The sequence below is a fragment of the Centropristis striata genome, chromosome 10 (genome assembly GCF_030273125.1).
Source record: "Centropristis striata isolate RG_2023a ecotype Rhode Island chromosome 10, C.striata_1.0, whole genome shotgun sequence".
NCBI classification, from domain to species: Eukaryota; Metazoa; Chordata; class Actinopteri; order Perciformes; family Serranidae; genus Centropristis; species Centropristis striata.
Window position 1 is genome coordinate 32,796,512 of NC_081526.1, and position 22,513 is coordinate 32,819,024.

The 22,513-nt window shown below is 36.6% G+C and overlaps 2 protein-coding genes across 3 annotated transcripts in view; one reads left to right on the forward strand and one right to left on the reverse strand.

Moving 5' to 3' along the window:
- Positions 1 to 1,825: 1,825 nt before the first annotated feature.
- On the reverse strand, positions 1,826 to 10,769 carry cnot9 (CCR4-NOT transcription complex subunit 9). Its single transcript, XM_059342700.1, has 8 exons — positions 10,387 to 10,769; positions 8,711 to 8,896; positions 8,478 to 8,593; positions 7,832 to 7,941; positions 7,616 to 7,725; positions 6,612 to 6,710; positions 6,409 to 6,500; positions 1,826 to 2,656 (listed from the first exon to the last, which is right to left on the reverse strand). The coding sequence occupies exons 1-8, from the start codon at positions 10,402 to 10,404 to the stop codon at positions 2,488 to 2,490; spliced, it is 900 nt and encodes a 299-aa protein (XP_059198683.1). The 5' UTR covers positions 10,405 to 10,769; the 3' UTR covers positions 1,826 to 2,487.
- An 80-nt stretch (positions 10,770 to 10,849) lies between these two features.
- usp37 (ubiquitin specific peptidase 37) overlaps positions 10,850 to 22,513 on the forward strand; it is a 27,992-nt gene continuing 16,328 nt past the window's right edge. The window contains exons 1-8 of one of the 2 annotated variants that reach the window (XM_059342693.1): positions 10,850 to 11,004; positions 14,088 to 14,316; positions 17,479 to 17,629; positions 19,595 to 19,683; positions 19,761 to 19,894; positions 20,741 to 20,818; positions 20,985 to 21,073; positions 21,600 to 21,693. In XM_059342693.1, coding sequence (XP_059198676.1) covers positions 14,143 to 14,316; positions 17,479 to 17,629; positions 19,595 to 19,683; positions 19,761 to 19,894; positions 20,741 to 20,818; positions 20,985 to 21,073; positions 21,600 to 21,693 — 809 coding nt within the window. In that variant the 5' untranslated portion in view covers positions 10,850 to 11,004; positions 14,088 to 14,142. The remainder of the gene's footprint in view (positions 11,005 to 14,087; positions 14,317 to 17,478; positions 17,630 to 19,594; positions 19,684 to 19,760; positions 19,895 to 20,740; positions 20,819 to 20,984; positions 21,074 to 21,599; positions 21,694 to 22,513) is intronic. The other variant, XM_059342694.1, reaches the window with a different exon arrangement.

Below are 22,513 nucleotides of genomic sequence, written 5' to 3' on the forward strand. Positions count from 1 at the left end.
AAAAAATAAAAAAAATATTTTTATATTATTTTTATATTATATATTATTTTTTATTTTTTATTCTACGCATGCGCGGCTTTTCCGGCACTTCTGCAAAAAAAAAAAAAAAGTAAAGAAGTAAAAAAGACAGTGGTGGTGGAAGAAGTGTTCAGATCCTTTACTTCGGTAAAAGTACTAATACCACACTGTGAAATGACTCCACTCCGCTCATTTTAACTACCTAATAAACTTTTAAGTGGTTTAATGTATAAAAATGGGTAATCATTTTAAATGTATCATGTTTTTCATTTTAAATCTGAAAAGTAACTAAAGCTGTCAGCTAAATGTAGAGGAATAAAAAGTACAATATATGTCTCAAAATGTAGTGGAGTAGAAGTATAAAGTTACATAAAATGTACATAAAAGTACCTCAAAATTTTACTTTAAGTCCATTACTTGAGTAAATGTACATCTTCTAACTTATACATATCAGTTAAGAGTCCTCCTTCAGACACTGTATGAGGATTAAAGGGATAGTTTGTGCATTATTATACAAAACTTGGTACAATTATTGTCAATGCCCTCCTGAGGATAACCCTTTAAGGTTTTATTGATCGGCCCCTCGGTGGCACTGTGGTGGCAGTCTAATTTCATATTTGGTACCGTGGCCACACTATAACACTTAAGGCAATGAAATTCATAGGGGTGGTATAGACTGACCCCTGTAACCTACACACCCCGACGGCAACCTCTCATTGAAAAATAAAAACTCAGTCAACAAAATAGTAAAGTGGTCTAGCAGACTGATTGGTGAGCCACAGCTCAACGAAATACAATAGGGACCTCGCAGGTTGTTGCCTGCTCGGGCCCTAAAAATAGCTCATAAGAATTTGATTTAAGAGCTGATATCTAGACATTTTCCGTGGTTTTCTTGATAATGATTTTGTTTATTATCAAGAAAACCATAGAAAATGGCTAGAACACAGCTCTTAAATTAAACTCTTATCAGCTATTTTTATTATGTGTCCAAACAAATGTACCTTTAGTTGTACCAGGCATTAAAATCATCAAGACATTGAAGAAAACAAGGGTCTAATCACTTTTTCCATGACTGTTGATGCATATTCGCACTTTGGGAAATTTGTGTCATTGGCATATTCACACAAGTTGAAATGTTTCAACTTGAAATGACCCGTCGCTGTGTCGACAAAGCCTCTTCCTGATGCATTGACATCCTGATGTTGATGAATTAAATGGAAATGGAAGAAAAAAAATTGCCTCTGATTTGTGCAGAAACTGTACGATAAAGGAGAAAACTAACTGAGGAAGTTGTCTGCATCTTGCATCTTAATACATTAGAATATGATGGAAAAGTTCATTTCCAGTAGTTCAAGTCAAACAGCCCCAACCAAGTATTGAGTCATATAGATGGACATACTTTTCAGAGGCCAACATTTCCATATTAAACATACTTTTTGAAATTGGTCTTTTGTTATATTAAACATTTTTGAATTTTTTTTTTTTAGGTCTTCATTAAATGTAAGCCATAATCATAATTAGAAGAAATAAAAAAATTAAGACATGTTTCATTCTGTGTGTAATGGATCTATATAATTTTTTTCCACTTTTTTGAATTGTATTAACATAAACGTTTCTATGATATCCTAATTTATTGAGATGCACCTGTATTTTAACGTTGTAAAATATCTTGAACAAGATCATCTTCTCACAGGATTTCACTCCTGACAAGTAATTTCATTACTGGGCCGCCAAATACAAAACCAGCAACAGAAGTGCTGCATATACTGGAATATCAAACCACAGAACAGACACAACTAGCCATACAGAAGATTAAAAAGTCTTATTTGAAAAGCAAGAAGCAAAAATAACAGGGTAATGTTCCAGGAAGTTACAGGGGAAAAGACAAGAGTGGACAAATATTTTGGGACAGCTGACATTAGTCTTAAATCTGTACTGATATGTTCAGTGCGGTAAACTGCAGCAATAAGTGTTCTACAGACTGCATTTTAATTTATATTTTACCTTAATTTTTTTCATACTTAACATAACTTTCAGTGAAGTTTACTGTAAAAAAAAATGACTCTTGTTTTGTTATGATAGGTGATTGTTTAACTGTAAAATATCTTACTCAGACATATCTTTAACACAGCTCCTACTAAACCAAATTTGAGAAATCTTGCCAAAAACATTTCCCTCATTAACAAATACCAGAATAAAATAACATCTTATTCTCAAGTACCAGCTATCAGAATCAGTTTGGAAAGTCTACAATCAGACTCTTAAAAAACAGGTTTGCAGTGGTGAAGAAGTGACAAAAAACTGCTGTAAATGATCTATCGGAAAGCAAAAGAAATCTTCCTTTATTATTTGTTCTTCGCTGTCCATCACTTTGCAGACAGTCTTAGCACCACATTTGGCAAAATACAAAATCTAGACAGTGATGAGAGAGTCCTTGTGTGCCTGCAGTGGACACACACTTTGTCCTCATCACTGCGGGGCCAGTGGGATGCCTCTGGCGTCGGTGACTTGGCCCTCCTGCAGGTTCTTCACCAGCTGAGCCAGCCAGCGCTTGGTGGTGGTGTCGTCCTTCAGCACCTGGGCAAAGGTGCTGTCCTTCAGCTGGTCTGGCAGACACTGACGCAGGGCTTCTCTGGCTCTGAGGGGGAAAATCACAAACCAATGTACTTTTCTGTCAACACCCTGATCTAAAAAGAACACAGCTTCTCATATTGGTGGTGAACCAGTCTGCACCTCTGTACCTACAGTTAGGGGTGGGCGATATGGCCCTAAAAGAATATCACGATATTTCAGGTTATTTTTGCGATAACGATATTCTTGACGATATTACCAAATACTTAAAAAGATATAGAAAATATGATTTTTTTTAGTCTGTATAAATAAATAAAAATCTAAAATGTAGTGTGAAGTGCAAATCTCGACAGTTGCCAAATACAAAAAAATTTACTCTTGACCCTTGAGTATGAGAAAATAATAAAAAATAACCATTAAGGGGTTCCGGGGGCATATTTTCATGACATTTTGTAAAGGAGAATAAAGGTTCTTGTATGTTTTATTTAAGGCATCTTATTTTGACAGTCTTGTAAGTTCTGTGGTGGATTCTGTTAACACACTGTGCTCTTATTTTGAAAGCTGCATGTGTTTAGCGACAGAGACGAAGTAGCTTTTTGTGATTAAAACAACTTTAACCACTACATCAAGAAGTAGGAATGTTGCCAATATCATGATATGCATTTTTTTTAACCATAAAAAAAATATACCGATGTTATTGTGAACGATACGATATGGCACACCCCTACCTACAGTATATCTGGATTACATACACATATGTGATAAACTGATGCAGAGCAGAGTCTATGGCTGTATCCCAAGGTCAAGGATCCTTCCTTCAGATTCGGGTCCTCCAAAGGCGGGGCCAGAGTCCTTCCTATCACTGGTATAACGCACAAATGGAACAGCCTTCCAAGTGTGCAGCTGTGCGTCATTGCTTAAATTCAGCGCTGCAATTTCTAAGCCAGTTCACAAGATGATGTGGCTTTGGCATCAGCACTCTTCCACATATTTGTGGAAATGGAAGAAGATGCTTTAAGGTTGAATCTCCACGTTTTAGAAAGTAAAAGCCACAAAGTGGAGTAAGCCTGAATATTTGACTGATCCTGGCTGACTTTGGCCACTACTTAGTTTCATAAAAGCAGCAGCGCATAACTCACCATGGAGATGTGTTCTATGATTTTATTTTTATTTTACAGTACAGTACAATAACGGTTATTTATAAAAAACAATAACAGATAATATTGGATGTCGGTTCCTGTTAACACAATAAACAAATTTATAGCTTTCTGTATGGCACAGCTACGCATACTTTGCACATAGTAAATCATCTGACGCATAAGAATGAACAATTAATAACTTAAGCGACTGAGACGCCATAGGTTTTGCTTAATTGACAATGTATCAAGTTGATGTTTATTGCGTGACTTTGAACACAAGTTTTGTAAGTTATGTGAGAACAAATATTCAGTGTAAACTGAAAATACTTGTATATTTAAATTCATATTGTGCCGCCGGCGTCACCGTTTCTTCACTCGCCATTTTTAAATCTCCCGGTAGACCCATGGGTAGACCGATGTGCTCAAGGCTTTATGGGTACTCGGCGCATGGAAGACACATTCATCCTTGGAATTTGGGCAAAAGAAGGACTCTGTCCTGAGGATCCTGGACATTGGGACGGTCCTTCGGCAGATGTTGATGACAAAGTATCCTTCAAATTCAGCCGTTTGAGGGTCCTTCCTTGACTTTGGGACACAGCCTATTTCTAGATAAAGGCTGCCATTTCTGGAGGTTCTCCTGCTTATTATTACAGACCGATCTATTACATTTCAAGTATAACCTTTCTATGATATATGCTTTCCTGATATGCCTTATATGAGATACTAGCTTGTAATGGGCTAGACCAGGAGTCGGCAACCTTTACTAACAAAAGAGCTATTGTTGACCAAAAAAATAGAAGAAAACATAACAGCCTTAACAGCCTACCAACATTACTAATAGGTCACAATAAGCAGTTATTAATATGGTTTTGTCGGAATGCTGTGAGGAGCGAAGTGCAAATAAAAGGCTAGACTGCTCAGAAACATCCCAGGAAAAATAGCCTGGCGAGGGAAATTCAAAACTAGACTTGAAGTTGGCAAAATGTAGAGGTTAAGGTGCCTGGCCGTAGACTTTCATGAGCTATGATGCACCTTTCAGTTGACTAAAATGTAAAAAATTAAATGTTTTACTGCCGTTTATAAACCACACATTTTCCCAATTGAAGAACACAAATTGATTGGGCCTACACCAATTATAAATTAAAATGTAAAGAAATAACTTATTATTTCGTATAATTCTTTGGTCACAGCCACAGGGATCCGATGTTGATGGCCTGAAGAGCCACAGGTTGCCTACCCCTGGGCTAAATTTAAATTTTAAACACACAACGCTTTCCTGCAGTGAACAGGTTAGCAGAACCCGGTACTGTGTGCCATACGCGGTGGATTCATCCACAAGATGTTCTGGAAGCAGCTCTGTACTCTTGATTAGAGTCATTGATGAAAACACAAGAACTTTTGACAAGATACCATGTCATAAAGGGTCAGATAACCATGTCTTTTTTGATTATATTGCAGGTCTAGGTGCTATGCAAATACTGTGTAAGAATCAAAACCCTTGTTTGACTTTCCGCTTTGTGGAGATCTGAATATTACTGAGAGAGCCGTTTATTTCTACACTGCAAAAAAGGTGTGTCTAAAAACAAAATAAAACACGAAATCTGAGGGAAATTATCTTGCTGCATAGACCAATAATTTCAATTATAATTTCAATTTGAATTAAGATTCTTCTAGAAATAATTATGTTGAACACTTAAAATAAGAAATTAACTCTTAAAACAAAATAAATTATCTCACCCTTCTAAATCTAAGTTGTTTTTTTTTATCTTGGTAAGAAACAAATAATTTGCAGTGTACTTTTCTTTTTTCTGACCTTACTATGTGCTTCGCTGATGATCAAAAAGCAAAATTATGATATTATTCCCTCTTAAGAGCTGCTGACCTCTCTCTGGGTCAAATGAATAGTCAAATAACATTTGACTATGATAAGATAACAGCATTTGGTCCATGTAAATCACCTTCATTTTATGAACTGCTGACTTCAGGACCTTTTTCTATGATAACATTAATGACACATTTAACATCTGCAAGGCTGTAAAACCCAAGTATTTAGAAATTAATTGTAAATTGATTATCAAAATAGCAGTCACAGTTTCTGATCATTATGTCATAAACAATAAGTGTACAAACATTCAGTTCTGAATGTGAACAATGTGCTTCACTGATGATCAAAAAGCAAAATTATGATATTATTCCCTGCTGCTGACCTCTCTCTGGGTCAAATGAATAGTCAAATAACATTTGACTATGATAAGATAACAGCATTGGTCCATGTAAATCACCTTAATCTTAAGAACTGCTGACTTCAGGACCTTTTTCTATGATAACATTAATGACACATTTAACATCTGCAAGGCTGATGCTTGAAACCCAAGTATTTAGAAATTAATTGTAAATTGATTATCAAAATAGCAGTCACAGTTTCTGATCATTATGTCATAAACAATAAGTGTACAAACATTCAGTTCGGACCATAGGCTGATTAACTGACAGTCACCACAGACTGTATTTGTGTAATGGCTCCTTCTAGTGGCGAGTAATGGTGATCAAATTATTCAGTCATATTCTCTACCCTGTTAAAAGTTCCAGGGTCATGAGGAACTGGAACCCACTTACACAAATCACCATTAAGCCAAGAGCCAAAGTTAATATATGCTGTATCTGTGGAACGCTACTCTACCTGAGATTGTCTGAGAGGCGAAGGTAGCAGCGAACAACATGCTTCAACAGGCGAGCTGAGGGTTCTTTAGAGAGCTGGAGCACCATTTTGCCCTGAAAAGAGACACAACAAAATCATATTCAATATACTATTAATGCCACAGTGCAGAGAAAGGCAGAAGGTTGAATTCAATAAATTTCGGTGGCTTCAGAATGAACACTTACAAGGATCATGGCCACATGGGAGAAACGTTCATAAGTCTGACATATATAGGCCAGTCCTGTGTCGTCCAACAAGATCTTCTGCAGTATGAAAGTAGCAACCTGCCAGCAAAAAAATGAGAAGAATTGTGAGATGTTAGCTGATATCACAGTCTGATTAGGTACATAATTTAGATCACAGAATGAGTAATTAAAAGGGATAGTTTGGTTGTATGAGGTACTCACAGTCAGTGTATTATCTACAGTAGGTGGTGGTCACCACACACACAAGTTTTGCAGAGTACCAGTATGGAAGCTAAGCAATATAATGCTGTGGATGGAGGCACATTTATGCTATATTTTGAATATTTTCACTACTTTATCTTATGGTCCAACAGCACTTTCCCACAGGGAGCTGAAGCCGTTATATCCATCTATTATCCACCACTTGATTCCTTTGACAACAACAGTAATTTTAACTCACAGAAGACAGGAGTTGCTGGTCAACCGCTGCCTTGCTGGGTTAGTTTGTTTGTGTTATTGTGTGAGTTCACACACAAACACAATAACACATTGATCGAGGCAGCAGTAGACCAGCAACCCCTGTGTTCTGTGACTAAAATAACTGTTGTTGTCAAAGAAGTCTGGAAGCTTTAAAGAGAGCATTGATAACAGTTTCAGTTTCCTGTCGTAAAGGGCTGTTGAACATCAAGGTGAAATAGTGAATATTTTCTTAATAGTATACACGTTTTGCAATATTACACTTTTTTTTAAGTGGCCAAAATACTGCTAACTTGCTGCTACCCCCGTCCAAGGCAGTACATTAGATGCTGGTACTCCTGTACCCTTTTAGCTTGCACAACCCCACTAAAAAGAACAAAACTGTCTCTTTAACAGTGTACTTGAAGGAAAAACTGTTGTGGTTGGACAAGGGTTTTTTTTTCTATAACTGCATACTAACAGTCAAGCTTGGGTATATGTATATAAAGAGGACTGTATGAAAAGCAGTTGTTTTGTTAATTAAGTACCGTCTTGGAGAGCTCACTCCCTGATTCCATGATGCGGAGACACAGTGGGATGATTTCAGTGGTGAGGAGGAAGTTAATCACTTCTTGTTCATCAGTTTTGACTAAAGCACCTGCATTAAACACAGAAAAATAGCTTAATGAGAGCAATGAATGAACAGTTTTCATGTGAAACCTTCATTTCAAAAGTAAAAACACATAAGCAGGAGTAAAGTTTACCTATGACTCCAAGGCTGGTAAGTCGCAGGTACTCAAATGGACGTGTTTTGCTCACAGTGTGCAGAAAAGGGTAAAGGAAGAGAGGGATGTGAGCGGCAAGAAAAGCCGACCTGGTAAGGAGTAAAGAAGTCAGGCGTTTTAAATCAACGTTACCAGACTTATATACACAGTAAATATCAGATATCACCTTTATAACTATATGGATTTTACTGACAATGGACACAAAAAAAAAACATAAAAAAAACAATGATTAGAGCCTCAGTCTTTGGATGTAAGGCATATTCCTACATCAATAAAAAAAATAATTTATAAAAAGGAAAAGAGTCAGGTTTTGTGTCTGATAGAGACATCAGTTCTTGGGGATTACCTTTTAACAGTCACTAAAAAATTATACTGCAACATGACATCGTCACATGAAGTCTCATTGAAATTGTTTGCAAGTGACGATTTGACGCTGTTCTGAATGATACGTCAACATTTGACGATGTTTATACAAATTTAGAGCATATTGTGTCAGGTGTAGAGGAATACATTTCCTCTGCTCTATAGATTAAGTAGGACTGAAAGCCTGCCACTGCCGCATTAAAAAAAAGCAAAGGAGTTACAAAAAACACTGCAATTTTTAATTTAATGAAATCCTCCTTACCGTGTCTCTGGGTGTGAGGCAACACACTGCAGAAGTGCCAAGGCATTGCAAACTCTGTTAGACTGGTGAGCTGTCAGGGTTGGTGGGTTTATTGATGGATAGATGTTCACAATTTCCTAATAAAGAGAAAGAAATAAGATGAGGAAATAAATCATTTTAACGCATCATGAAGGCCACACAACAGCAGATATAATGAACATAAACATGTAAATATGTCGGGACTTGGTTCATACCTGCAACAGGGCAGCAATGGTGCCACAGGAGTGCCAGAGCATTGGTGCCAGGTCTGGCACTGACTCACGTTTCTTGCTTAACTCCAGCAAGGCATTTTCTCTGGTCTCTGGGCTGGACAATTCATTGATCCATTGGTAGATCTTCTCCCGGTCTACCTGGGCCAGGGCTGTGACGTTAGTTACGGCCTATAAAAGGAAGGGTAAATGCATCAATCATCACAATCCAATTAAATTGTAAACATACATACTGTATACAATTAGTATCAGAAAGGTTATGTGCAATTTTGCTGACCATAACAATATAACACACATACAGCCATTTTCCATGGTTTTCTTGATAATAACCTAAACCAGACATGTCCAAACTATTCCACAAAGGGCCGTGTGGCTGCAGGTTTTCGTTTCAACCAAGCAAAAGCACATAGTTTGACCAATCAACTGTCTGAAGACTGAGATCAGTTGATTAACTGAGTCCAGTCTGGTGTGCTGCTGCTTGGTTGGAACGAAAACCTGCAGCCACACGGCCCTTTGTGGAATAGTTTGGACATGCCTGACCTAAACCATTACCAAGAAAACCATGGAAAATGTATATCAGCTCTTAAATTAAACTCTGATGAGCTATTTTGTTGCCATCGTTATATTTTTCTAAACAAATGTACTTTTAGTACCAGGCATTAAAATGAACAATAAACTGAAGGAAACAAGAGAGGTCTAATATTTTTTTCCAAGACTGTATGTACTGTGTACAATAGTATGAGAAAGATTGTGTGCTATTTTGCTGACCATAACACATGTTATGTATAACATATACACATGGCCACAGTAGGGTATCACATAATTGACAGCAAGGGATCGGAAAATAACATATCTGACTTTGTGGGAGCAGGCAGCTATATCCTGAGATCCCTATGTTTCAAAAATATACTAAATATGCCAGGCTAAATAAGGGAAATGTAAAAAGTTAATGCAGAAGCCATCTAGAATATTTTAATATGGTGGACTGGTCTATAAATAAAGCCTGAACCATGAAATAATTGCCAGAAAATTCAATTTTTTTTAAAACCGAGTGCTTATTAACTTGCTGACGAATTTTAAAAAATAAATAAATTGCATATGTGAATTCTAATTTGTATCATATTTGATACATCAGGTCTTTTTGTGCAATTTGTTGCTCACAGTTTGTTTTTCTTGAACTAACAAAAACATCAAACAACAACATTTTTAACTTTTCCTTTTTCCTCAAACATGCAAAATACATATTTTTTCCATATAACACAACATCATACATCTGCTGATATGAAGTTTTTTAATGCAGCAATGACTGATCCACTCGTGGAACCTGCATATCATTTTTGCTACATCTGGTATTTTTGTGCAATTTGTTGCTCAGTTTGTTTATCTTCAACACATGTATACATCAGGTTTTTGATGATGTAGAGGTCTCAAAAATAACTGGATCTAATATGATACACTTGGCTTTATAGGGTTAATTATTTCACTAAGTGTAAACACTAAAGCTTCAAATGTGAGTTGGAACATAATATACAATGTGTTAAGTTATATTACTGTCATGTAGTGTTTAATAAGATTGTTTTTAACAATCTAGGCAAAACAAACAAAAGACGGGAAATGTGGTTGATGCCATACAATAAGGTACACTGATATTAGATACTCACAGCTCCCGTCGCCAGCATCCTCTGAAGCTTTTTGCGGACCCAAAGTGTTGTTAAAACCACTGTATCAGTTGAAGTCCAGTGTATTTGCTAACTAATGTAGCTTCAATGAAACAAACTTTGCGTAACCAACAGCACTAGCAGCTAGCTCAAGCTAGCTAGCCGCTAGCGTTAAACGGCTTGACAAATGGAAACCAGTAGTTACGCGCGAACATTAATATTACAAGCTAAATAACTTGATTGCGATAACAGGAAAGCAAAACTTCATTGTTTTTCATTTATCTGGAGCAATAAAAGACGCTCGAAAACTAAAAACGGAACAATTTACAACATAATCCAATAGCGATTTTTTGTGTGTGTGTTAGCAATGGAGGCAACCTCAATATTTGAAATATCGCGAGAGGAGACGCTGGGACGAACTCTCGCTTGTCATTTCCGTTGTAAATGTTCACATTCCCGCCATCATCGCGCAGTGCTGCGAGGCGTCGTGCGGGTCCGCTGTCAACAACACACGGACTGGGAGCAGGTGAATGCCGGCAAAACAAACTTTCTGCCCTCGGAGGACCTACAGAAACGACGCTGTGATTTAAAAGTTTCAAGAGGAGCACGTATCATCGACAGGTAAGGAACTGCGACGATTAAATTAAAACGCGACACTGTTTTCATCACCAAATTACAATCAGGCAAATTAGCCAGTTAGCTAGTTCCCGCTAGCCTGCTAGCTAATGTCGGCCTCCCCATCCATTCAGCGTCCGCAGATGAGGGAACCACATCTACATCTCAGACATCGGGCTTGACTGCAGGCTCCCCCCAGTGCTTCTCAGTAACTTAAGGAGGTTTTGTACATTTTTGCGAGTGTTGGTTTTGTCATAATAACGGTGACCAAGTCAGAAGCAGTGAGCGCTGTTCGCAGTGTGTCTGTGTGCATCTTCGGTACAGATTGGCCATTGGGCTAGTTTAATGCTTCATGCTAACCAGGCTACATTGACTCTTTTGGGGACCGCTAGCCAGCTAACATAACTATCGTGAGTTACCACACTTTGAAAAACATTTAACCCTGACTGTGTACATTTTGCTGTGATTGTAACCGCTATGTTAGAGTGAACCGTTGTTTATCTGTGGTTGGTGCTGCGTTGCTTGGGAGTTTGTTGTGACTTTCAACAAGCGCTCAGTAGTAAAACACTGGCCATAGCGGGCTAGCTTAATACACACACACACACACTCACACATATATATATATATATATATATATATATATATATATATATGTGTGAGTGTGTGTGTGTGTGTGCACATATTATATGTGTGTGTATATATATATATATATATATACATACATGTGTGAGTGTGTGTGTGTGTGCACATATTATATATGTGTGTGTATATATATATATATATATATATAATGTGTGTGTATATAATGTGTGTGTATATTCAGCTGAGTAACACGAACCAAGCAAATAAGAGTTTTGCTGTTTTAATAAGCCGTAAAATATTAGTGCTAAGTGGTGTTTTCAAATTGGTGTGGTTTATCATTGCGCTCATTAGCTTATGCTTGTCATCTGCCTGTGGAGCAATGGCATTTATAACGGTGTGTTTTTTCTTCTTTTTTGGTGTTTTTTGCCGGTTGGCAAACCAACTTTAAGGTGCATTACTGCCACCATCTGGATTACAGTGTGAGGAGAGATGATTGCAGGATACACAACAAAACAAAAAAATGGGAGAACCTAGATTATTTTGCTAGATCACTTTCTCTTAGGAACTTAATGTTATTTGTCTTGCCTGCTGTTTCCCCCAAAAGCCTTGAAAGTGAGGTTATGATGTTTTGCCTCACTTAGCGTCTGAAACAGGTGGTTTCTCTGAATGTCAGATAATACAATGGATAAAAATACATTTTCAGGTTCTGGTTACAGTGTTTGCATTTTCCAGTTGGATGCTTGCTTATTTTATAAAATAAATGCTTGAGCCATGTATGACCCATTCTGTGACGAGCGATGAGATTTCATTCCATACGTTTAAAGCCCATCTCCTTTCCATTACCAACATGTCTTTGTATATTATATAGGTGTCTTCCTGTCTCACTGATATCCCAATGCAAGATTTAACTTCAACTTTGTTTAGTGGAAGGTATATATGCCAAACTCTTAGTGCTTGTTTTGCGAGGAACTGAAGAATAAGCGGGAACGATTTTCATGTTAAAAGTTGTTCTGACTTATTCTTGAATTCCTGATGTATACTGAGGTCTACACTTGGCAAGGGAAATAACCAGGGAGCAATGGGAAAGATTGGAACTGTAGGGTTGTACTGTAGTTGAAAAAAATTGACATTATAACCAGTCCATCCAAAACTCATGTGACTCATTGTGTTCCCAGCAGTCTGGTAAGATGCTTTTTGCAGGATGCGTATCACAATCCCCCTGGAGATTGACCCAGTATGCCAGCATTAGCTTGAATCTTGTTATTCTTAGTGGCTTCTCTTGCATCTCCACCTACATCGCTGATACTGGAGAATATTTAAAATATCCACTACATATTCTCAGGGCCTGAGCTTGTAGGACATCCAACTTCCTGAGGTGTGATTCTGCTGCTGACATTAAAAGCTTTACACCCATCATAAACAGATCTCATGAGAGCCCACTATATGTTTTGTAAAGATGACCTACTCACTGCTCTTCTGCCAAACAATGGAGTACATTGATGATTTTCTTACATTTGTTCAGAACCTTTCCTATATCAGGATTACATGTGAGCTTTCCATCAAACCATACACAGAGAAATCTAATTACTTTTACTTCTTCAACAGGTTGTTCATACCGTTTTTGAGATATAGGTGCTATTTTATGCCATGTTGAGAAACAAATCACTTTAGTTTTGCTACAGATGGATTTACTTGTCTATTTTTCTACTTCAACTATTGCAGTTGAATGCAATTTTCTTACTTGCAAACAATACGTAACGCCTTCTTGACCTCAAAGCCCCATCATTAGCATACAAAGATTTTCCCACACTTTGGTCAACCTGGAAAAGATGTCATTTATCGTTATGTGAAAAGGTTATTGGCTACACACTTCCTACCATTCTCCCTCGCATAAACACTGGAGTATTCTGCATCTACTCAAACTTGTATTTTCCTGCCGAGTAGTAAATCCAACATCCAATTGAATTCTCTACCACCAATGTCCAATGTTTTTAACTTAATTGATTAGTCCTTCTTTCCACAGCATGTTGTATACTTTTTCAACATCAAAGAAAACCCCAATCACCACTTCCTTGTTTGTCTGTACTTTCTTGACGTCTGATACTAAGCACAATACAGAATTGTTTCTGTGACCATTATTTCCATGATTTTTGCATAAATGTGATGTCAATAGGTCTGTAGCTGGATGCATCTGAGGGGTCTTTTCCTGGTTTTAGAATAGGTATGATTATTGCTTGTTTCCACATGGATGGTAGATTGCCAGTATCCCAAACCCTGTCTTAAACAGTCTTAAAACTATAGCTAATGAGTTCTCCTCACAATATCCCCTTCTCCAGTTTCATTACTCCCGCCACCTACATGCATCTCGCCCAAAACGATCATTTGGTGGCTCTGATATGTTAAAAGCATGACATATATAATTGACTCTATGTATACTAGACATTAATGGGTTATAAATGACACACTCCATGTACTGACAGTTTATTTTAATTTAAAATCCTCTTTAGGATTTGTTTCATCACAAGTCCCAGTCTCCAAAGTGCACCAACTGGATAGTAAGCCATGTCAACCATAGTGCCCAAACTCTCCAGCGGTGGCCCCGTTAAGATCCGCTTGACCAGCTTGGACCTGGGCACCACCAGATGGAAAGAGGGGACTTTTGAGATCCTGGAAAAAGACAACAAAGTAAGCCTCTGTCTGAGATTCAACTGTGGCGGAGCTTCAAAAACCTTTCAGGTAATGTTCCATTTGTTCTTGTATTTATTAGATACTTATTTATTTCTACAAATACAACTCAATTGGTGTTTTTTATGTGTTTATGTTTAATTGATACAATAATGGGTACAACTGCTAAAACATTGCTTTAGATGTTTTACTGGGATATTTTGAGGTCCACATCTCATATTTTTGGAAACATCTGTGTTATCTGTAGAAATGTCATCAGAGTATTCTTTGATGTTTGTCTCTTCATCATCTACATATCAGATGCCTCAGGGAAAGCAGGTGATATGGCAGCTGCTTGTTGTTGCTAGTTCTTTTCCTCGACAAGATGGAGCAAGGTTTAGCTCATGAAACATAGAGTTTCAAGTCTAGATGACTCCACATATGACTCCACCAACATAGTTTTTTTAGACTTAACAGTCATGAAAGATGATATTTGAATTTTGCAAAAGTTCTTTTGACTGAAGGTTTGTTAATTTAGTGAGCTCAAGTGATCAACAATGTGCATGACGATCATAAAGGAGTACACATTGAACAACAGAGTCAGAAAGAACAGAGAAGAGAGGGAAACTCACTAAATCTTGTAGACCAAAATTATTAACGATTTAAAACCTGCAAGGGACCATGCACATGATTCTATCAAAACACAACATAAAAATTGTTTGTCTGAATGATTTATGCTGCAATTTGCACAGAAGACCCAAAGAAAGGTGCTACATTTGAATGACAGGGAGCTGAAAGAATAGGACATTGTGTGACAACAGCAATCTTCGTCCATTGCATGTCACACTGTGAGATGAGATTAATTCAAACTTGTTTGCATTTTGTGTCAAGATAGCACAATATCAGGTTTCAGGAATGTCATTGTGAAGTGATAGAGCTCTCCACCAAAAAGAGATGCAATGAAATAATTCCTAGAACAAACCCCAGTGCCCTAATGCAGCTATTCTCAACCTTGGGGTCGGGACCCCAATTGAGGTCGCGAGAGGATTTCTGGGGGTTGCCAAATCATTTTGGAAGTCAGCTCTGTCTTTGGTCATTTAATGTCTTTTTTTTTTGGTCATTTTGTGGGTTTTTTTAGTCATTTTGTGTCTTTTTTGGTTATTATGTGTCTTTTTTTGATCATTTTGTGGTCAATTTGTGACTTTTTTTGGACATTTTGTTTCCTTTTTTGGGCCATTCTGTGTCTCTTTTGGTCATTTTGTTTCTTTTTTAAGTATGTTAGTTTTCTTCTATCTTTTTGTGTCTTTTTTGGTAATTCTGTTAATTTTTTTGGTTGAGCAGGGGTCGCGGACAACATGCATGTTAAATTGGGGGTCGCAACTCAAAAAGGTTGAGAACTACTGCCCTAATGTGCAAGGAAAAAAAACGTTGCAAAAGTGCCCTGTAGTAAATAAAACATGATGGCGTGCCCTGCTGGCACCCCAAACATCCTGAGTCCACCAGTGGCTCTACTGGAATAGTTAGTCCTGCAATAGTTCAATGCAAATGGAAATATTCAATGTACCCCTGAAGAATATGATGCTCAAAGAGCATGAGAAACAAACACAATGGAGACCGACTAGGGGTTAAAAGGTATCTTTTAAAATCTCACAATAAACATTGTCACATTGCCCAAACTAGGATCATTGCCACCTAGTGGTTTACAATATGCCTGTTTCACAAATTACATTTTGACAGTCACAGTAGGAAGGAAACAGGTGTTATAATCCAGTTTAATGAGCTTGCTCATTACCAAGTGGGTGAGCACTCTTTACACAAGAAAACCAACACACATTTTCTCACAAGATCAAGGTTCTTGTGTTAGGATTAAAAGGAAGCAGTTGTATGTAGGCCTGTCACAATAATCACTATATCGACTTATCATTCGATATATATAAAATGGACACAATCGGGTTTTTTTCTGGACTCGATATATATCGTCAATTAAATGCGTGTTTGTTTACATAAGCAATCAACATTTTTGTTAGTTGCGCTGCTTCTTTCCCTTTAATGTCAGTCAGCCTGCTCTGTGTGGGAGGCTAAAAGTGGACGCATTGTTTTGTAATGCAGACATGTTTTTGTGGGGCTTTTTTGTGTTGTGTTGAAAGTAAAGCTGCAAATGTCTGACAGGCAGTACAATTTGCCGGAGAAGAAAAACAATATTTCCCAATCAGCAATTCCAGCTCTTTATATGTTGTTTAATATATATATATATATATATATATATATATATATATATATATATATATATATATATATATATATATATGTATGTAATATAATTCAAAATATTTATCTCAGTGGATTTTTTTTGTTAACAGAGCCTGAGAGTCTATTTTATTTGTTTCAATTGTAGTTTATTCATTTACGTTTTATTTATCTAGGATGTTTTAATATTTATTTTTACACAATTCAATTACAATGTTTAATATTCTTGAGATTTAACAATGAATTGCCGTTGAAAAGGATGTTTTGGATTATTATGCTCTAATGTCATTATATCGGTGGCATAAAACGATCCTAAAACGACACAAACGATTCTATCATTTATTGTCATAGTTTCTGGGAAAATATATCGTCCTTGTTGTATGTAACAATATTATGGCAAAACACACAAACGTGGAATGAGGAAGTGGGACACCGGACAGTTGTCTTCTGTTGCTGTAGGTGTGCTGAAACCTGTTTCTATGGGCATTCTGACAACTGTCACCTTCTGCAGTAGGCAAGCTGTTACCTTTTTAAACCCAGCTTATGTCTGTAGAGCATGAGTGCATAATGTTGACTGTGATAAACCTGGCTTTGAATCTGGTTCAGGTCCAGTAAATCATAATGGACAGAAGAATATTTATTTAAATTTTAGCTTAGCTGCTTATACTGTATTTACCAAACTGTATTTTTGCACATGTTTTTTGCACACCTGTTTATGTATTTACACACCTGTATATTTGCACACTTGCTGTAACTGTTATCTATGAGTAACAGCTACTAATGCACATGGACCATCCATTCCACTTCCTCTATACTAGGCTATGTATTGTGGGCTCATGTTCTGTATAGGTGGAATATGTATGTATACATGTGTTGTGTTGTGTTGTGTTGTGTGTATGTTGGCTGCTGGAATACCTACATTTCTCTGCTGGGATGAATAAAGTATTTCTTATCTTATCTTATCTTATCTTAATGTCTTGCCCTCAGCTGAACCAGAACTTGAAGACTGTTACCCAGAATTTGACCAGAATGGTGCTGACTCTAAAGGACAACAGTGTCATCACTCTGGACAAGCTGCCTCCCCCTTTGGTTCAGAAGACTAAAGACTACCTGGAAAAGCTGAAGCTGGGAAAGACAAGTAATTACACTACTGCTTGTTTTAAGAACTTGTAGAACTTTGTTGATGGTTCACAGCAACAGTTTTCCTGTTGTGGTTTCTGATTTTGTGGGGTAAAAAGTCATTATTTTTAGTTACAGCTGTGCTGTGGTTTTATTTCTCAAAGTAATGTTGACTGTTAGAAAGGAGCATTTCTGAGATGCCATGACCCTTTTTCTTTTTAATAATAATAACAAAGTATTTATAATTAATTAAAAGAAAACATACACCACATTTAGCTACAACGGGGAGGACTAAATGTTTCAACTAGACTTTAACATGGCATGCGATAAGAAATGGTCAGATTAGATAACACATTTTATTTTATCTTGTTGCATTTCTTTCTGATTAACTTACACTTCAGTGTAGTAACCTTACATTTTTATCTATAGTTTCTTCTTGAAGAGGTCTACAGATATCAGGCTACAGTGAATTAAGCCTCTCTCAGCTGTTCAGACACAAATTTCACAAAACAGGCCTTTGATTTTCTGAATTTAAATTGAGCAAATAATCGCACATCTTGACCTCACACTGACATGGCAACAGCCTGTAAATCAGTGATGTGCCAGTGAAGCTTCACATGGCTTCATGAACCATGTCTTTTATTTTCCAGGCCCATGAATGGTGTTCTTAGTTTAAAAGAAAAGGCTTAAGGAATGGTAATTGTGTGTGCTTTAAAACCTTTTTTTGAACAGAGACTAGCATTTAGTGGGACTCTCAGTTCAGCCGTTTTAGCAGGTAAATGTTTTCCTTTCTTGCTCTTGTTAAGATAAGAAACCTCTTTACACCTTTTTGCTACATTATTGAACAGAAAAATACAACATTGCAGACTTTGAATTCCAGTTTTCCACCTCCCATATTTATACTTTCATACACATATTGAGACAGAAACAATAAAACTCCTCAAACCTGTCTTAGTTTGTGGAGTAATAGTCTTGCCACTGTTCCAGCAATCGCCAACACTGAATTGTTTAAAAAAAAAATCTTAATTCAGTATTTAAAAAAGGCTAAATGGTGCCTGTCTCTGCCATGTCCAGGCTTCCAGCTGATCAGCTGTGTGCTGCAGCAGATCTTTTCTGTTTTTTTTAAAGGCAGTCCATTATATTTGCTAAATAAAATGACAAAGATTGCCCAAAAACAGCTTTGTTCTTGTTGGCTGGCATTCCTTTTTTGGGACTAAAGCCAAAACACTCCCCAATAGGGACAGAGGCATTACGTTTGTTTATACTTCAGTAAATTTGCATCTTTTATTAGCTTAGCTGCCTGTTTCATAAATATAGACTCTCCTCTGTACATTACACATCACCTTCTTTCAGCCAGTCTATCAGTTCAATACAGACTGAAAGAGCAGTCTCTGTATTTTACGCAGTGGTGGAAGAATGTTATATACTGAATACTTAAAGTATCAAAAGTTTCAGAAAGGCTACACTCGGTTGTCAAATATATTAGATTATTTTTTTTTTTTATTGATGCAGTTATGGAAGCAGCAGTTTATTGTCTCACGCCAGGACTCATTTTAACTACTATATATACTGTTATGGGATTTAATTTAATTAATAAATCCTGACCTGAAAAGTAACTAAAGCTGTCATATAAATTGTGGCAGAATAAAAAGTACAATATTTGCCTCAAAATGTAGTGAAGTAGAAGTATAAAGTTACATAAAATGGAAATAGTCAAGTAAAGTACAAGTACCTCAGTATTGTACTAAAGTACAGCACTTGAGTAGATATACTTAGTTACATTCCACCACTGATTTTTTACGGCATTGAAAATCATGCTGTCCAGATTATAAATACCCTGGTAATTAATAGCAGTTTAAAGTGTTTATAGTTCCCAACAGCCCGCAAAGACAGATTTCCTATTGGATTTTGTATTCACACTCACTTCAATCATGTCCTACACATGCTATGTCCTGAGTTTCTTCTTCTCTCTTTAATTTTTCAGTTTTAAAATCGTCCCATGGAAGTGCAAACTTCAGTGTGCTCGGGAACCGCTCTGCAAAAAATGACACCAACCCATCAGGGGAGAGACAGGTGAGCAAGGACACAAAACCACGATCTAAACTTTTAATTTAGACAAGCGTTTCCTTATGTTGGTCTTAAATATCCAGATTCCTAACATCTTCCAGACAACACTGAGGAGGCAGAGTGCAGAAGGCCGAGAAGACACGACACCGCGGAAGCCTCTGGGCAGCCCGAGCAGAGCCGCCTCCACCCCCACTCGCTCTGGACTCTCTGAGAATAGGTATGATGGAAATTTATGCAATTATATCACATGATCAATCATTTTTAAATATCTTCCTGTATAGCTTCATAAAGGAGTACTTAACTTACATTTTGTAAGTTGTTGTGTTTTTTTTAAATGTCTTTAGATAGATATAGAGAGAATTCAGTTGTCACAGCAGTCCGGTATTCAAGTACAATAAAATAAAATACAATAGAATAAAATACTGAGGTAGCATAAATAAAAACAACAATAGAAAGAAAAAAAACAACACAGAATAGAACAAGGACACTTAAGAAGTTAAAAAAAGAACATCAGTTGGTAGGATGGTTGGCAAGATGATGGTAATAATTAAACTGGTGATATGATGTCAACAATGCTATATTGACTAGACGGTATATAATAATAATAATAATAATAATAGTACAGTATAATATATATAATATAATATAATATGTAATAATAGATAATAAACAATATAAAAATAAATAAAATGAAAAATATAAATAAAGTAATTTTAAGTAAAATAATATGATATATAATAATAATAATAATAATAATAATAATAATAATAATAATAATAGTAGTAATAATAATTATATTAATAATAAGAAGAAATAAGGCCGGTATAATAATAATAGTAGTATATTACAGTATATAGTAATAATAGTAATGGCAGCAACAGCATATATAATAATAATAATAGTAATAATATTAATAACATAGCAAAGTGTCGTGCGTAGATTTAGTGCGTAGATTTAGTGCATTTCAGTTTAGTGCATAGAGTTAGTGCATAGATTTAGTGCATTTCAGTGTTTTAATATTCTGTTCAGGCTTGTGAATTGTTTCCGTGTCCTTGTTTTTCAGGAGTGAGAAGAGAAAGAGACTCCTTACCTCTGATAGTGACCTGACTGAGGACTATCCGAAGGAGAATGACTCATCAAGGTAAAAGCAGCAACTGACACATTTACACCACAATCTGGTGAACACATGAATTAGTTTTATTTACATTTTAATGCTTTTTGGAGGCATAATGTATATTTTTGGATCGTTGGTCATTGTCATCGTCAGCCGAACAACATCCAAACATTTCTCTCTACATTTTTCTTAGCAACAACAAAGCCACTTCAGATCCATCCAGGAAGTTTCTACTGAGCTGCAAAGATAAGCTGAAGCAGGCAGAGGAGAACAGGAGCTCAGGTAAACTTCTACATCCACAACTGTCAATATGATGTTGCTTATGGCTTCATATACAGGTGCATCTCAATTCATTAGATTATCATAGAAAAGTTTGTCAGTAATTCAATTCAAAAAGTTTAAATAACACATTATGTAGATCCATTACACACAGAATGAAACATTTCATGTCTTAATGTATTTCATTTCTTCTAATTATAATGATTATGGCTTACATTTAATGAAGACCGAAAATTCAGTGTTTCAAAATTTGAATATGACAAAAGACCAATTTTATTTTATTGGTTACTTTTTTTGCTTGATATGGAAACAACTTGACTTGAACTACTGGAACTTCTACTGGACTTTTTCCATGATATTCTAATGTATTGAGATGCAACTGTAGAAAGTTTAAGCGTCTTTGAGTGCTTAGAAAATCGCTATATAAATGCAATGTATTATTATTATTATTATTATTAATATTATTATTAATAAAGTTAACCTGTATATTCAGACCTAAAAACTTTGGTTTCACTCCTGGAACCATCAGGTCCGCTGGGTTCAACTCCTCTTCAGCCAACATCATTTTACGGCAGCCGATCAGCGACTAAAGACTACAGCCAGAGCCCTTTTTTCCTAGACAGGTGAGTTCCTAACTAACACACACAAGAGCGTTAAAGACCTGGTGAAATGTTAAATACATTTTCCCGGTTTGAATCCCTCTGATAAGGGTTTATTTATTTATTGTTATATGGCCAAGAAATTCCGAAAAATCAGTATTTGAGTATCCTTGCAGTAAAATTCAATGTAATTTATCTTCTGGTAAAACAGTTATAATCCTATGAGACTTTGGCTGAATAGCTAGCCACTTAATTTAAATCTGGCCTGTGGAAATACACAACATTTCCATGCCTAAAGATGTTTCACTGGAGCTTTAAATGCAAATAACCAGCACACACCCTGCTGGATCACCTGGGAGAATCGTGTCACATCGTCCCACACATTTATTTCATAGTTATACAACGTTGGATAGTGGCTTGCAGAAATTTGAATTGCAATCAAGGCTACGTTTACACGAGGACGGTCTGAACAGAAGACGCAAAAGTGGCGTTGCGTCTTCACTTTTTATTTCTCGTTTAGACTAGCATTTTCGGGAGGAAATCTGCTGCATACGGTGACGCAAAAGTGTGTGAAATTCGATTGTATGCAGCCAGGCGGCATCACTTAAAGCCATAAGAGCATCTTTGGGTATGCAGAAGTTTTCACGCCACACATTTTCATCAGCTACTCCTTCCACAAAGTTCTCCACCATCACTAGATCTCCCAGGTCTCGTTCACAGCCGTCTGGCTCGCCTCCGACGAATTGCTGCATCCAAAATGTGATAGAGGTAATTCCAGATCCTTCTCTGTTCACTAATACTATCTGTACATATCCTGTACATTTGGTGGAAAGACTCCTGTAAG